We start from the raw sequence: 13,862 nt of genomic DNA on the forward strand, positions 1-13,862 counted from the left end.
ATAGGAAACAAGTAAGCCCGTCCCCCTGGCAAAGACCTTTGGTGGTAGCAAAAGGTCCTGAGAGTTTTCCATCCACCCTCACCTGGCAAGTGACGTTGTATATACTACTTACTGAAAAGCCCATCAGTCGTCAAAAGCGCAACAAACAGTGAACAGACTGCAATTGACTGCACTCTAAAAATTAAAATAAAAAACATATTATCTAATCTTATCTTGTGGGTTCGTTTTGAGCTTGCTTGTTTTCAGCTTTAATAATTTTTCTAGTACATGCTTAAATTGGAGCGCCCACTCGGGAAGAATGATTTCATGTGATGCGAAACACGATACAATGTATGGTATAGGAGTCATTATCACCACCAACTGCTCGCTATGCTCGCTTCGGGGTTTCTGTTCCCCGTGACTAAGAAGCTATAAATAAAGAACAACAAAAACGCTGCTTCAAAGGAAGATATTGATGATGGTGGGCTGACCACAAGTTGGTTGAATGAGTTGGGTAGGGGCTATGAGAGATTTCGACTTCATTTACAATTCTGCTAGCACGGAGTGGAATATCTCTATCTTTTCATTTCATTTCATTTATTTAATACAATATCCGCCATCATGGCTAAATATAATAGACTTAAAACTAATTAAATACTAACAAATAAACAAAATAATTCATGAAAAACTAAGCCTAACTAACCTAGTCTTGACCTAGCAAAAAAGAAAAGAAAAAAAACAAGGGTAGAGCGTAGAGACTATCATAAACTTAACAAAAAAAAAAGAGAGTAATAGAAAACTAAGGAGAATGATTAAGGGAATTAGAAGAAAAAATACGGTTACGGAAAGAGTTAAGAGAGGAGTCGAAATCAAAGAGATAGTAAAAGTGGTTAAACAACCTGAAACAGGACAGAAGAGGGTCATTGAAAGTATAAAGAGTATGACGTTTTTCAATTGACAGAGGATCACGTGGACGAAGAGAACGAGAGGGAACATACCGCGAGATGGACGAGAGTAAATCAGGAGCATCAGTAGCAGAAAGTAATAAGCCACCAATAAAACAAGCCTGAAACACTTGGCGGCGGAAGCTTAAAGAGTGAAGATTGAATAACTGCAATCGCGTTTCATAGGGAGGTAGTGAGGCAGCACCGAACAAACGACGAAAAGCAATCCTGGTAAAGAGGCGCTGAATGCTTTCAATTCTCGAACAGCCATCAATAGTGGGAGGATTCCAGATGATATTAGCATATTCAAGAATAGGCCTTACCAAAGCACAATAAAGGATTCTTAGGATGCTTTGATCTCTAAAAATAGAGGTAAAACGTAAGATAAACCCAAGGGTTCGATTAGCTTTTAGTAGCACCTCATCAAGCTGCAGTTTAAAGTTAAGACGACAGTCAAGTATAATACCAAGGTCACGGATGGACATAACACGAGAGAGGGAAGCGCTAGAGAGAGTATAGTTAAATAAAATAGGAGAAAGAGAGTGAGAGAAAGAAATAACAGAACATTTTTCGGGACACAGGCGAAGTAAATTGGATGAACACCAATGAACAAATGCATTGAGGTAATGCTGAAGTCTCAGACAATCAGAAGAAGAAGACACAGGTAAAAGATTTTGATATCATCCGCATAAAGGAGATGATCATCAGGAGGTAAAACATTACAAACATCATTGATGAACAAAGAAAACAGAAGTGGACTTAGCACACAACCCTGAGGGACACCTGACGTACAAAAAAACTCCTCAGATAAGTACGACCCGGTTATAACCCTGCATGATCGATTACTTACAGGGTTTCCCACGATTTATTGGTCAGTTCCCATGATTTTTTGGTGCGTTCCCACGATTTTTTGGTGGGTTCCCATAGATTTTTGGTTCTTTCCCATAATTTATTGGTATTTTCCTATTGGATATCAATACAATTAGACCAAAAAATTCTGGGAAACGACCAAAAAATCGTGGGAACGCACCAAAAAAATATGGGAATCCACCAAAAATTGATGGGAACCAACCAATATATCGTGGGAAACCCTGTAAGGACGGGTGAGAAAGCTCAAGTAATAATGCCATCACCAAAACCAAGTTTAGACAATTTAGCTAATAATAAAGAGTGAGGTAAACTATCAAAAGCAGCATGAAAGTCGGTGTATATTGCATCAAGTTGGGTACCGGCCTCAAAAGATCTAAAAATATTGGAAACAAAAGACATGAGATTAGTTGAAGTAGACCTACCAGGCATAAACCCATGATGTTTAGGGCTAATAGCTGAACTACAACTATGAAGTATCGTTGGAAGGATACATAGCTCAAAAGTTTTGGCTGTGGCGCATGTTTGGGTTATCCCACGATAATTAGAGACAATGCTACGGCATCCCTTTTTGTGTACCGGAAAAAAGCCAACAGGATTTCCAAAGAGCAGGAAAAACCCCAAGAGAAAGTGAAAGATTGAAAATTTTAGCAAGGTGTGGAGCAAGCACGTCCTTACAGTTTATTAAAACAGAGGCAGGAATGCCATCTGGACCAGGAGTAAAAGAACGTTTCAACCCAAATAACACCTATACAACTGTTTCAGAGCTAACCGAAATATCGGAGAGATTAATTAAGTTCTCTGGCGTGTAGAGTAGCCCACCCTCAATAAGGTTAGGGTCACTAACCGGTGGCTCAAACATTTGGGAAAAATGTGCAGAGAATAGCTCACAGATCTCAACAGGCGTAGAGGCAGTTCGAGAATCAAGTACCATTTCATTAGGTAACGTATTGCACCCTCTTCGTATCCTAACAAGTTGCCAGAAGGATGCTGGATCAGAACGGAAACGCGATTGCAGTCTACTCGAATAGGCCTCAAAACGAGCCCTGTTGTATAGTCGATGCGCAGAGGCAGCGTACTTAAATAAACGAAAGTTGAATGCAGACCGGTTCAGACGATACCTGCTAAGATATTTCATTCTATCCTTTTTCAGGTTGCGAAGAGTACGATTGGACCAGGGAGGATTAGGAGGGGATCGAAAAATAGGTGTACATGAAAGGAGAGCAGAGGTTAACAAAGCATTAAACGATTGGACAGCCTCGTCGACCGATGTACATTGATAAAAAAAGACCAGTCGGAACGAGAAAGAATTGAATTAAGTTTACGATAGTCTGTGAGCCGAAAATTATAACGAACACTCAATGAATTAGGAGCAGAAGGTAATACATTCTTAACCCTACTAGCCCTAAATAAAGAAGACGGTAACGCAATTTCTAGAGCAGGATGATGGGCATCCTGGGGCAGGAGCAGTGACAAAGCAGGATACACAGAACAACAAGCAGCAGCAGCAGAGTTGGAGAGCACCAGGTCCAAATAATGATTTAAATGGTTATGCACTCCGTTCAGCTGATAGAGTTCATGCAAGATTAACATATCCAAAAAGCAGGAACTGGATGTATTCGAAGAAATATGTGGCACATAATGTCTTATAGCTGAAGATGAATCTGGCCTTACTGCGGTAGAAAGCGACCACTCTAACGCAGATTGATTGAAGTCGCCCAGAAGGATAAGATGATCATTCGGTTTCATTTGCATGTATGCATCACTGATGAAAGCAGAAAGGGATTCCAAATAGTTGCGGTCGCTGCTCAAATACGGTGGCACATAAACAATCCCCACATAAAGACGAAACTTAGAAAAAGAAACACGTATACATTAGTGATGGGCGGGTCGACCCGAATCTATCGGGTCGGAGCCATCCGTAAGCGACCCGGAGTCGTTCGGGTCGACCCGAAAGGTACAAGTAGGTTCAGTGGGTGCAACGACTCCGGTAGGTGCGAGAAAGCATAAGCGACTCCGACCCATTGGTGCAACGAGTTCGGGGCGACCCGATAGATCAGTAGGTGCGAGAAAGCACAAGCGACTGCGACCCGTTGGTGCAGCGAGTTCAGGTCGGGTCGGGTCACGGTAGGTTCAGTTTGACCCGAGGGTGCAGCGAGTTTGGGTCGACCCGATAGATCAGTAGGTGCGAGAAAGCATAAGCGACTCCGACCCGTTGGTGCGGCGAGTTCGGGTCGGGTCGGGTCGGATTGAACCTATCTTGACCGCTTGACGCTCTTGATAGCCGATCTAAGAGAAGAAAGAGATGAGTCAATTGTGGTGAGAATATCTGCTTTCACCAATTCGAGTAGGGCTGCTATCTCACTTGTGAAAAGTGAATTTTTGCCATTGCGAAACTCGTGACATGTTTTGCACAACCACAATAACTGATTATTACGCCCAAGCTCACGAGTAGAATCACGGGACAACCCCGTGCAATAGGTGTGATGTTTGGAACCACAAACACCGGCACAGGACACCGAATTAGCACTATCGGTGGGTGCATTGCAGGTTGAGCACTGCATAACGATGACTCAGCACAAACTGATGAGTGACAGGAGCAGAAACGAAGCCAAACACTTTCTCGGCAAAAATGTTGATTTAACAGAAGAACTCCAGTGCAACTTTATATTAATCGAAGGCACGCACTAGCCAGTACGAACAACTCAGCAGCACCACTGCTGCAAATGTTGAAATTCCAGAAATAACACGGCAAAACAGCATAAAAAATCAGGAGCACGAGGAAGGCACATCCACTCAGTTTGACAGTCAATCTCTCTCTGACCAATCGGGTGTACTTTAGTCGTTCCTACTGAACCGCGTTTTACCAGTCTATTATTAGAAAAGAATGAGAAAACTTGGCTCAACAACATTGATAAGCTACTCCATTTGACCACTATAAAAGAGAGCTGCAAAAGCCTTCGAGCCACTATTGAGAGAAAGCTTCCTGCTGCGTTGAATCTACTACGGCATACGTTAGTTGACAAACTAACCGCCCTGCAGAATCAGTCCAATAAAATGCTCATTGAGCGAATAGCCAACACTACTGCCGAACAGAGTAGGAAGGAAATTCAAAAGCTGGCATCAAAGGAAGATCTTGCCCTGTTTAAGGTTGATCCAGGGTTATATTTTCGCAGTTTCGACTCGATCGATGACGATGACGAAAACGATGAACCTTTCTTGAGATATTGTGAACAAACTACTTTCGGTGGACTTTTACCGCAACTGGACTGAGTATCGGAACGGATTTGAAAGTATCGATGATGAATTCTGGGTCGGGCTGGAGTTTTCTGCATCACGTGACGTCAGCACGAAAGCACGAGTTGCTGGTGGAGCTGAAAGACTTCGATGGAAACTACATATACGCACGGTATGATGAGTTTGCGATCGGGAGTGAGGAGGAACAATATCCTTTATCGATGCTGGGATCGTACACAGGAACTGCTGGAGACTCATTAATAGCCCACAAGGGCATGAAGTTCTCGACAAAGGATCGGGACAACGATATCAGTGATGAAAGCTGTGCTCAGCGGTATCAGGATGCATGGTGCATGGTACACACGGATGTCAATACGGGAAAATTTATTATAAATGATTTGTCAAATAAAAATAATCGAAGTTATCGAGTCGAGTCGCTTCTCTTCGGAGGTTGCTTACAAACTGAGTTTATTCTACCAAAAATATCCATTACATATGTGTTTCACGCATACTTATAATTAGACCTAACACTATCAACGCAATACTACTTACTACTAAATTTTTATATAGTTATTTCGAGATGATTAAATTTTTGACATTTGTTTTGTGTATTTTATAGTTATTTTCATTTTGAACAGTGACACTTTTGTCATCTTGCACGAAATTCCTCTTAAATATGGGCTTTTCTTTCCCCTTGATGACTTTATCTTTAACAAAGATTTCTTGCCCTACTTCTAACTGTGGAGGTACTGGCCTTAGTTTATTATGAGTTTTTAATTGCTTGCTTTGAGCTTCTTTCAATTGTACAATTAACTCATCATAAATCCTATTTCTAACTTCAATTTCAATTTCCTCAACGGATGCTGGATTTTGAGAAATTCCTAAAAGGATTTCTTTTGGAGTTTTCTTAGTTACACTGTGTATAGTGTCGTTGTATTTTCCTACTACTATCGCCATACGCCTTTTAGTTGAGTAGTTAGGTTGTAGACGTTTTGTATGCGATACATTTCGGTAATCGTAGAATGGAAGCGTTCTACTTGACCTTTTACCTCTGATTTATTGCTTGGTGTGATGTAAGCTGTTATATTAAGGTCTAGCATTATCCCTCGAATTTCTGCTGATAGAAAAGATTTCTCGTTATCCGTTACTACAATAGATGGAATTATATATGATGTAATTGTTTGTTCGAAAGCTTTTCTAATATGAATCGTTTGTTTTGATTTAATGGGGATCATTCTTCCAAATTTCGAAAATTTATCAACACTTGAAAGAAAGCTTTACCCGTCTATCTGGTATATGTCCAAGTGCAAAATCTCAAAAGGATGGTTTGGTATAGGTGTTTCCTGCATTTGTACTTTCAATGGGCGCCTATCATATTTGCATGTATTGCACGCATCGCAAACTTTGATTTCTAATGAAATTTCTATTTTTTTGTGTAATTTTGGGTAAATAAAATTTCCTCAAAATTTTACGTTTGTTTTCCTCTATGCCTCGATAGGCTCTTTCGTGTTCAACTTGTATAATGTTCTCTTGTTCTTCTGTGTTCGTAATATCCCTCAAAATATTTTGCGTGAAACGTAACTTATACATTCTTGTGCTTGAATATTCTTTGAAGATATTTTGAAATTTTCCTAGGATTTCTTCTGAACAATTCAAACCGGTTAATTTATTAGGAATGAAGTATTTCCTAATAATATCCGTAAGAGACTGTTCTGTAAAATTGTGCATTCTAATTATTACTTTTTTGAACCCGGGAAAAGGATAGGAAACTAAAGTATCCTCATTAGCATCCTTCTCTAACACTATTTGAAGCTTGAAAGCGTTGAGAGGAGCTTCTGTACATTCAATCATGTCTGAACTGTCTTCTTCAGCACAGTGCTGAGTTGATGTTAGGCTAAATATCTGAACGCGACTGAGTACGTCAGCAACCACGTTATTTTTACCAGGGGTATACACCATTTCGTAGTCGTGTTCCTCTAAGTAAGATTTCCAGCGCTTTAGTTTAGTGTTAACGTTTTTGGACGATAGTGAAAATGTTAGAGGCTGATGGTCTGTTATGATTTTAAACTTTTGACCGTGGATGTAGTTACGAAAAACTTTCAGCGACCAATAAATTGCCAACATCTCTTTTTCAGTCGCTGAAAAATTTTTTTCTCTTTTGTTAAGCGTTCGCGAGGCAAAATGTATTGGTTTATCCTTCCCCACTTCACCTTTACTGAGCACGGCACCTATGGCGTAGTTAGAGGCATCAGTTGTTATCAGAAAAGGTTTGTCGAAGTCTGGGTACGTAAGAATATCGTTTCCCGATATTACCTGCTTCATACTTTCGAAACATTTTAACTCTTCTGATGTTAGTTCGATTGGTGAAGAATCAGAATTATTTTTTCCTCGTAAATGGTTAGACAAGGGTTTAGTAAGATCAGCATACCCTTTGATAAACCGTCGATAGTAGCCAACCATGCCTAAAAAGTTTCTTAATTCCTTTGTATTAGTTGGTTTTGGCCAGTTTTTTATGGTCAATATCTTAGCTTGGTTAGGTCTTATTCCATCCAACGTAATTATATAACCGAGATATTCCACACTTTGACAGAGAAATTTCGATTTTTGTAGCTGAACTTTAAAATTCGCTTTTTCCAAAGTGGACAAAATTATTTTTAAGTTGTGGATATGTTCGGTTAAATTGCGTCCAAAAACCACAAGATTGTCTATGTACACATAGCAAATTTTGCCTATGTGTTCACGAAACACATCGTCTATTGCACGTTGGAAAATGGCTGGCGCATTTTTCAAGCCAAATGGCATTCGTAAAACCTCATACTTTCCGCTATTAACAGAGAATGACGTTTTTTCTATGACGAGATCATTGACTTTAATTTGATGGAAACTAGAAGCAAGGTCGAGTGTAGTGAAATATTTATTCCCACCTAACTGGTCAAGAATATTTTGAATGTCTGGGATAGGGTATTTTTCAAAGATGGTTTTCTGATTAAGACGCCTATAATCGATCACTAATCGTAGCTTTTTCTCTCCGTCAGAACATTCACTGTTTCCTTTTTTTTGAACGACCCAAAGTGGCGAGTTCCAGGCGGATCGTGAAGGACGAATAATACCGTCCGCTAACATCTTTAAAATTTGTTGTTCCACTTCGTTTTTATAAGCGACGGGGTAGGATAGCTTTTTTGATACACCGGTGCATCATCTGTGGTTCTTATTCGACATTCGACATTAGTGGTACACGTCAGCTTTGAGTCTGTATCGTGAAAAGCATGACTGTGTTGGTTAAGAACTGTAACGAGAGATTCTCGCTCTTCTTCTGTTAGGTGTGCGATGTGTGTGTTAGATTCTACGTCAAGTATCTGATCGATTGTCGCACTACTATACTCACGACAGATTTTTTTCGGATAATAAAAATGTAGTGGTATTTTATACTTGCTATTGTCCGGCTTTGTGAGTTCGATTTCTCGGGCACGTGTAATCAAATTGATATTGTGTGCAAATACTATTTCAGTCCCAATTATGCCATCAAAAAAGTCGTGAAAGTTGTACACCACAAATTTATATTTTGTTTCTAGCACTGGAGAGAAAATATCAAGAAAAACTACTTGCGAAGCACTTCCTATCCTGGCAACACTTTTAAACTGTTTTGTTTCACTTCTATCTGTTTCACTCTCTATCACATTTGCCCACTATTCCGAAATAATGTTTATATTTGCACCACTATCAACTAGGAGTTTAATAAAACCATGTTCTGTAGGCACTTTAATAAACGGCAACACTAACCCACTGTTTTTTACCATGGCAGGCTGTTGGTATTGGAGCCTGTCCCAATAAAAGTTGGGCTACACTGAGCTGCCGCGCTATCATTCTCTTGGTGAGCGTAAGCTTGAGCCGGCCGGTTTTGATAATGCAAATGTGTGCGCATGGTACGATCTACTTCTATCGGCTCTTGACGCGTGTGTGTTTCGCTCGGTATTGGTGCGTGCGGTTTTTGTTTCGGGAGGAACTTTTGTGTTGGTAGGAAACCTTGTGCCGATGTACCTTTTCGTAATTTTTCGAGCTCCACACAAAGTTCATATGCCATATTCAAGCTGTCTGGCGCAGCTGTTTTAACTAATATTTCTAAGTCACTATTTAATCCCCTTATAAAACTATCTACGACTTTATCTTTAAAGTAATCTAAAAACGTATTGTTAGGAGAATCATACTTAACATTATTTTGAATGTGGTTTGTAATAAATGTAAGAAGTTCGTTCACTCTACCGAAGTATAATTCGATATTTTCATAATTCTTACGCTTAATTGTAGTAAGTTCGTAATCTAATCTCATCAAATCACGACGATCACTGAACTTTTTCACCAACACTTCTTTGATTGCTGACCAATCAAATCCTACATTACTGGCATGTAAAGCGGCCGATGCCGCACCAATTATTTTTCTACGCACTGTACGTTCTATTATTCCAAATTGCGTCGGGCAATTTGCAAATGCGGAATAGTAGTTGTATATTCCGTCGACATCCTCAACCCAGGTGTTGAGATGTTTCGGGTTACCGTCAAATTCCGGCAACATTTTAAGGATGTCAGGGACCTGTCCCATTTGTATGAAGAATTTCATTTCTTCTTGGCGTTGTTCCATCTTTTTTTCTAACTAGATTCTAACTAGGCAGACGTAGATTACAAAAAAAAAAATGATCGAACGGTCTTTCACGATGAATAAATTAGTGCACCTATTCGCGCTACAACACCGCAAATCACCAATTGGAAGGCGATAGCTCTAAGGCTGGATGCCGTATTCTCTGGTTGAACAAAGACAGCAATAGGTAGCTTCACTCCAGTAGTAGGAGCTTATACGTTTACTATTTTTTTTTTCTTTTTATTCGGGCGCCAGTTATCGAGTCGAGTCGCTTCTCTTCGGAGGTTGTTTACAGACTGAGTTTATTCTACCAAAAATATCCATTACATATGTGTTTCACGCATACTTATAATTAGACCTAACACTATCAACGCAATACTACTTAGCGCTATATCTAATAACCTATACAAATACTAATAAGATATTTACAGCGTGGTAACTTCGATACAAACGATTTACCAGGCATTTAGAAATGCATAGATTAATTGATTGCGGAATTGATTGATTGATTTATGCTTCACCCGAAACAGTCGAATTGTCCAGTTTATTTTCAAGCCAGTGTGTGAAAGCGTTGACCCCCAACACAACAAGATCAATTTTAAGTCATTAAAACTTTATAAACAATAGGAAGACAACAATCGATCCCGATGAGTCAGGATAAACGGCGCTCCACTGTATTTCGATATACGCGATGTAAAATTTCACATCGGAATTCATCGAAAATCGGCGAGAAATTTCGCTCTTCGTCTATTTGCACAGTTATGCCTTGAGTGGATTGCGTTGCGAAACCAGCAGACAACAAGCTAGACAAGAGTGTGACAAGTCTGAAAAGAGTGTGGAATTCTTTCGCAAAAAGATTGCACATGCATCGTGCTGCTTTCCTCGAATAGGTAAAACTTTAATTGTGGCAGGCCACTGATACGTCCACTACCAGCTGACGTTTTTTATGGTTATTGGGGGGATTTGCTGGTTTGTTTTGATTTGCAATATTACGCAAGCGATAGGGAATATGAATGGAAAAGGCAAAATTTCGAATTACGAGTAACATTATTGACCTTTAGCATAGGGAATTCCATAAACAAACACGAAAAGGTTGTTTATTAAACCCAAGCATCTGTATCAAGTTCAACTTGGTACTGTACGAAGGGTCATTATCAGTACTCGTTTGACTAATCCTCCTTTTTAATATAGCCAAAAATGTGCCTTTTTGTTGGACATAAAGGCTATCAATGGGGTTTGGCTGTTGAATTCCTGTCTGATTTTGTTTAATGATTTTTTCTTTTATGTTGCTTGCGAGGTACAATACTGATAAACACTTCTTTCCATGATTTTTTTTCTTGTTTTGCTGCCTTTCTTGGACAGTATAAAAAGAAGCTGAATCAACTGTTGGCCAGAGTCATTCAGTAGTAATCATAGCGACCGGTGCTTGAGCAAAATGTACGTTCTGAAGGTGATCGTACCGTTACTGCTGATGTTGTTTCTTTCGCATACAGGCCGAAGCGACAATCCTCATAACGCCACACATAGGTTCCTGCCAGGGTTTGCATACGAGATGATTGCAAACAAATTGGAGTACATGCAGGACAAACTGAACGAAATGGAATCCGCTATAAAGGAGGATCGGAAGCTCATCGATCAGCAAACTGACGCAATTCACGCAAATCACGCACAGATGAAGGAGGACATGCAATTGCTCGTTCGGAAGTTCGTCGATGCGCAAACTCAGTCAAACAAAGCGCTCATTGAGGCAGCCAACGCTAACCAAGCAAAGATGAGGGAGGAGATCCAACTGCTCGCTCGCAAGTGTATTGATCATCAGACTGAGACATTTGAAACTAATAACGCACAGATCCGGGAGGAGATTCAGCAGCTCGCGTCAAAGAAAGATCTTGCTCGGTTTATGACCATTTCCGGCTTGAACCTTCACAGTATTTCGTTTGAATCATGCAAAGAAAATATATTGAAGCGATCGGGTCAATATCTAATACAACCTACTGAGAAAAATAAACCGTTTCGAGGATATTGTGAGCAGACTGCTTTCGGAGGAGGTTGGTTAGTGTTCCAGTATCGTTACGATGGATCGGTGGACTTTTACCGCAATTGGGCCGACTATCGGAATGGGTTTGGCAGCATGGATGGAGAGTTCTGGCTAGGGTTGGAGCATTTACATCGCATAACATCGGCACGAAAGCACGAGCTGCTGGTAGAACTGAAAGACTTTGAAGGAAACTACATGTACGCACGGTATGATGAGTTCGCGATCGGCAGTGAGGAGGAGCAATATCCGTTAGCAAAGCTCGGATCGTACACGGGAACGGCAGGAGACTCATTGATTGGCCACAAGGGCATGAAGTTTACGACGAAGGATCGGGACAACGACTTGGCAAGATCAAACTGCGCTAGTAACTGGAAGGGAGCATGGTGGTACAACGCATGTCACGGTGCAAATCTTAACGGACTGTACAGGAACAGTGTGAACGGAGAAAATATTGTTTGGAACGCTTACAAAAGGTACTGGGGTTTGGCATACTCAAGAATGATGATTCGCGAGATCTAACGAGTACTTTAATTTTAATAAATGAAAATTAATTCAGCACAATCGTTTAATTCTTGCATACCAAGGGATTGCAAGGGATCATAGGGATTGGATCAGGTATTGACGTATCACATAAAATCGACTTAGCCCAATTGCATCTGACAACAGTTTACAGTTGTTGCTGCTAAATGCTACTTTTTAATAATGTCTAGTAATTTTTATCGGTAATTCATTAATTCATATTCATTATGTATTAGTGTAGAAAAGCATTTTTCAACCGGTGTGGCATAAATATAACAAATCAATAAACATTAAACCATAACCTGGTTGTTACAGGTGGAACGGGTACAGCGGGTGAAATGTAATTCGTATCAACTTAAAAAGTAAAAAACAAAATAGACAACAAAAATAGACAAACGTCTATATATAAGTGCGAGGGTTTCACACGGCGAGTCCCATTTTGCTTCACAAGACCATTTTGTAATAATAAAAGTTTATTTGGTTTTTGAAGCTCACGTATGACAGTCGTATCATCCAGCTAACAATACAATTAAGTTTTGTCTTTTGCTCGAGTTGGTTAAAATGTATTGTATGGTGAAGTGTGATACAAATACAGGCAAATAGTACTTACTGCTGAAGATTATTTCATCAAAAGTAACGGTAATAGCCTAATTCTTATCTCTCCCGGGACAAATTACTCCTATTCTGATTTAGCAAGTTAGTTGATTTGATTTTGATGATTCACAATTTTCATTGTCAGCCGAAATTGATAGATTTCAGCTTTCTTACTGATATTCGTTACATAAACATTTATGAAGATTCCCTAACTAGCCAAACTTGAATATTTTTTGCAGTGGCAACGACTTTTGTAATGAAAATAATGCACTACCGTAAATTAATTTAGTTAAAATACACGATCTCATATCGATTCTTCGACGACTGTTTTGACTTACACATTGATTTGGGACATTTACAAATACAGTCATATCTCGGGGGGTGTTTAGCGTGTATAACGAACTCCTTGATGAATTAATCAATATTTTTGAAATTAGGGGGTTTGTTTCTTATTTCACAAAATTCTCAAACAACTTTGGTCATGTTACCAATCTGTTGCAAATAAAATTAGGTTATTTGTGCTTCTAATACAAGCGAATAGGGAGTTTGCATCAGTTTGCATTGGTTTTCATGAGGTATTTTATGAGATTTAGTTTTTGATCTCATACTTTTATGGTTCTTTTTTTATTACCTTTAATCATCTATTCAAAGAACCAGTGAGATCAACTGATTTTTCATGTTTCAAACCTCTTTCATTTTCCTTATGTTTTTCCTTAGCAATTGAATTCGCATCTCAGGAGCAATTGAAAAGTTGCTATCCGTGTAAAACGACCCCCTAAATTGGATTTTGATAATTTATCCTGAATGGATGTCTTTAGGTTAATTTTCTCTGTCAATTGGAACAGTGTAGGGAGTTTTGTGGACTTATGTAGCGCAAAAGGTAAAGTATACACATATATAGCTTAAAGTATATACATTAAGCGACTGATAATACAGACCAGAAACCGCACAGAGCGGGACAATCTATCTTCTTTGGTTGGAATTCAACACGAAAATACCGCGCAAAGTAAGATCGCAAAAATTAGTTCTGCAGTATTGAACAAAATATATC

General features: G+C 39.4%; 2 protein-coding genes across 2 annotated transcripts; both read left to right on the forward strand.

Moving 5' to 3' along the window:
• The first annotated feature begins 4,847 nt into the window (after positions 1 to 4,847).
• On the forward strand, positions 4,848 to 5,555 carry LOC121598926 (fibrinogen C domain-containing protein 1-like). The gene is given in 4 exon segments (XM_041926301.1): positions 4,848 to 4,887; positions 5,015 to 5,115; positions 5,117 to 5,383; positions 5,550 to 5,555. Coding segments are annotated over 4 exon segments (414 nt in total).
• Positions 5,556 to 11,090: 5,535 nt separating this feature from the next.
• On the forward strand, positions 11,091 to 12,217 carry LOC121599485 (fibrinogen-like protein A). Its single transcript, XM_041927323.1, has one exon. It carries the CDS (start codon positions 11,096 to 11,098, stop codon positions 12,215 to 12,217), a length of 1,122 nt encoding a protein of 373 aa, XP_041783257.1. The 5' UTR covers positions 11,091 to 11,095.
• The last annotated feature ends 1,645 nt before the right edge of the window (positions 12,218 to 13,862 follow it).

The sequence above is a fragment of the Anopheles merus genome, chromosome 3L, assembly GCF_017562075.2.
Source record: "Anopheles merus strain MAF chromosome 3L, AmerM5.1, whole genome shotgun sequence".
Taxonomy (NCBI): Eukaryota; Metazoa; Arthropoda; class Insecta; order Diptera; family Culicidae; genus Anopheles; species Anopheles merus.